Here is a 976-nt window from a genome sequence, read left to right on the forward strand (position 1 = left end):
CAGGGCAGCGTTGGGGGTTGAGCAGGCATGCCACCCAGGCAGTGGGCAGCCGGCCTGGCCCGCTCTTTCTCGCCACTGCTCGGAGGTGGCCATGACCTTGCCGGGGTCTGAAGGGAGAGCCCAGCGTCTCACCCTGTCCCTGGCTGCTGGAGGAACAAGCGTCCCCTCTGCCCGGCCCCGCTCTCCCGCAGGGCCTGCTGAAGGAGTGGGGCCACCACTTGCTGTCCGCGGCGGAGGCCTGCGAGCTGGCGGCGGCCTTCAGCCCCTACACGCCCCTCTTCGTGCTCACGGCCATGGTAAGCAGAGGGCGGCGGGAGCGACGGGCAGCACTGGTCACGCGCGCAGAGCCGGCCCGGCCGGGCGCGGCGATGTCGTCCGCTCTGCGGTGGCGGTTCCTGAGTCATGGGACACCCCGAGGAGCCTCCTCAAAGGACACATTCTACCCTCGATCCCGGGACCGGTTCCCGGAGTTCTGAAATGCTGCCCGGGCGACCGTACTGCGCGCAGGGGCTTGGGAGCCGCCGCCGCCGTCCTTATTCAGTGGGTGCGCGCTTGTCTGTGGCACAGAGGAACTTATGGCACGTGTCATGGGCGCACTCCGTTTGCTAAAACGGCAGTGACAGATGTGCCCTCTTTGACCGGTGTCCAGGCTACGGTGGGATGGCGGCCAAAGCTGATTTGCAGCCCCTCCGCGGGTCCCAGTCGTTTGAGCGTGGGAATATCTGGCGCAGGCTCGATGTCCCACGGCGTGAACTTCTCTGCCGTGTTCTAGTGGCTGTCCCCCAGGAATGAAAAGTTTCTCCCGTCTCGCCTGCGCTTTTCAGACCGGTGCCTGATTGTGCGTGCGGTGTCTCCCGCAGAACCTCCGCGGCACGTGCCTGCTGTCGTACGGCGGCTCCGAGGACTGTCCCCCGGGAAGCAGGGCTGCGAGCCTGCGCGCGGCGGCGCGGGCCTTCGAGGCGGGGCTCCTGGCGCC

The 976-nt window shown here is 67.7% G+C and overlaps 1 protein-coding gene across 1 annotated transcript in view; it reads left to right on the top strand.

Annotated features, from left to right (window-relative positions):
• The window catches only part of ALPK1 (alpha kinase 1), a 61,547-nt gene that overhangs the window by 49,456 nt on the left and 11,115 nt on the right, over positions 1-976 (top strand). The window contains exons 11-13 of the mRNA XM_025050915.1: positions 192-469; positions 568-655; positions 861-959. Coding sequence (XP_024906683.1) covers positions 192-469; positions 568-655; positions 861-959 — 465 coding nt within the window. The remainder of the gene's footprint in view (positions 1-191; positions 470-567; positions 656-860; positions 960-976) is intronic.

The sequence above is a fragment of the Pteropus alecto genome, unplaced genomic scaffold (genome assembly GCF_000325575.1).
Source record: "Pteropus alecto unplaced genomic scaffold, ASM32557v1 scaffold17, whole genome shotgun sequence".
Lineage (NCBI taxonomy): Eukaryota > Metazoa > Chordata > Mammalia > Chiroptera > Pteropodidae > Pteropus > Pteropus alecto.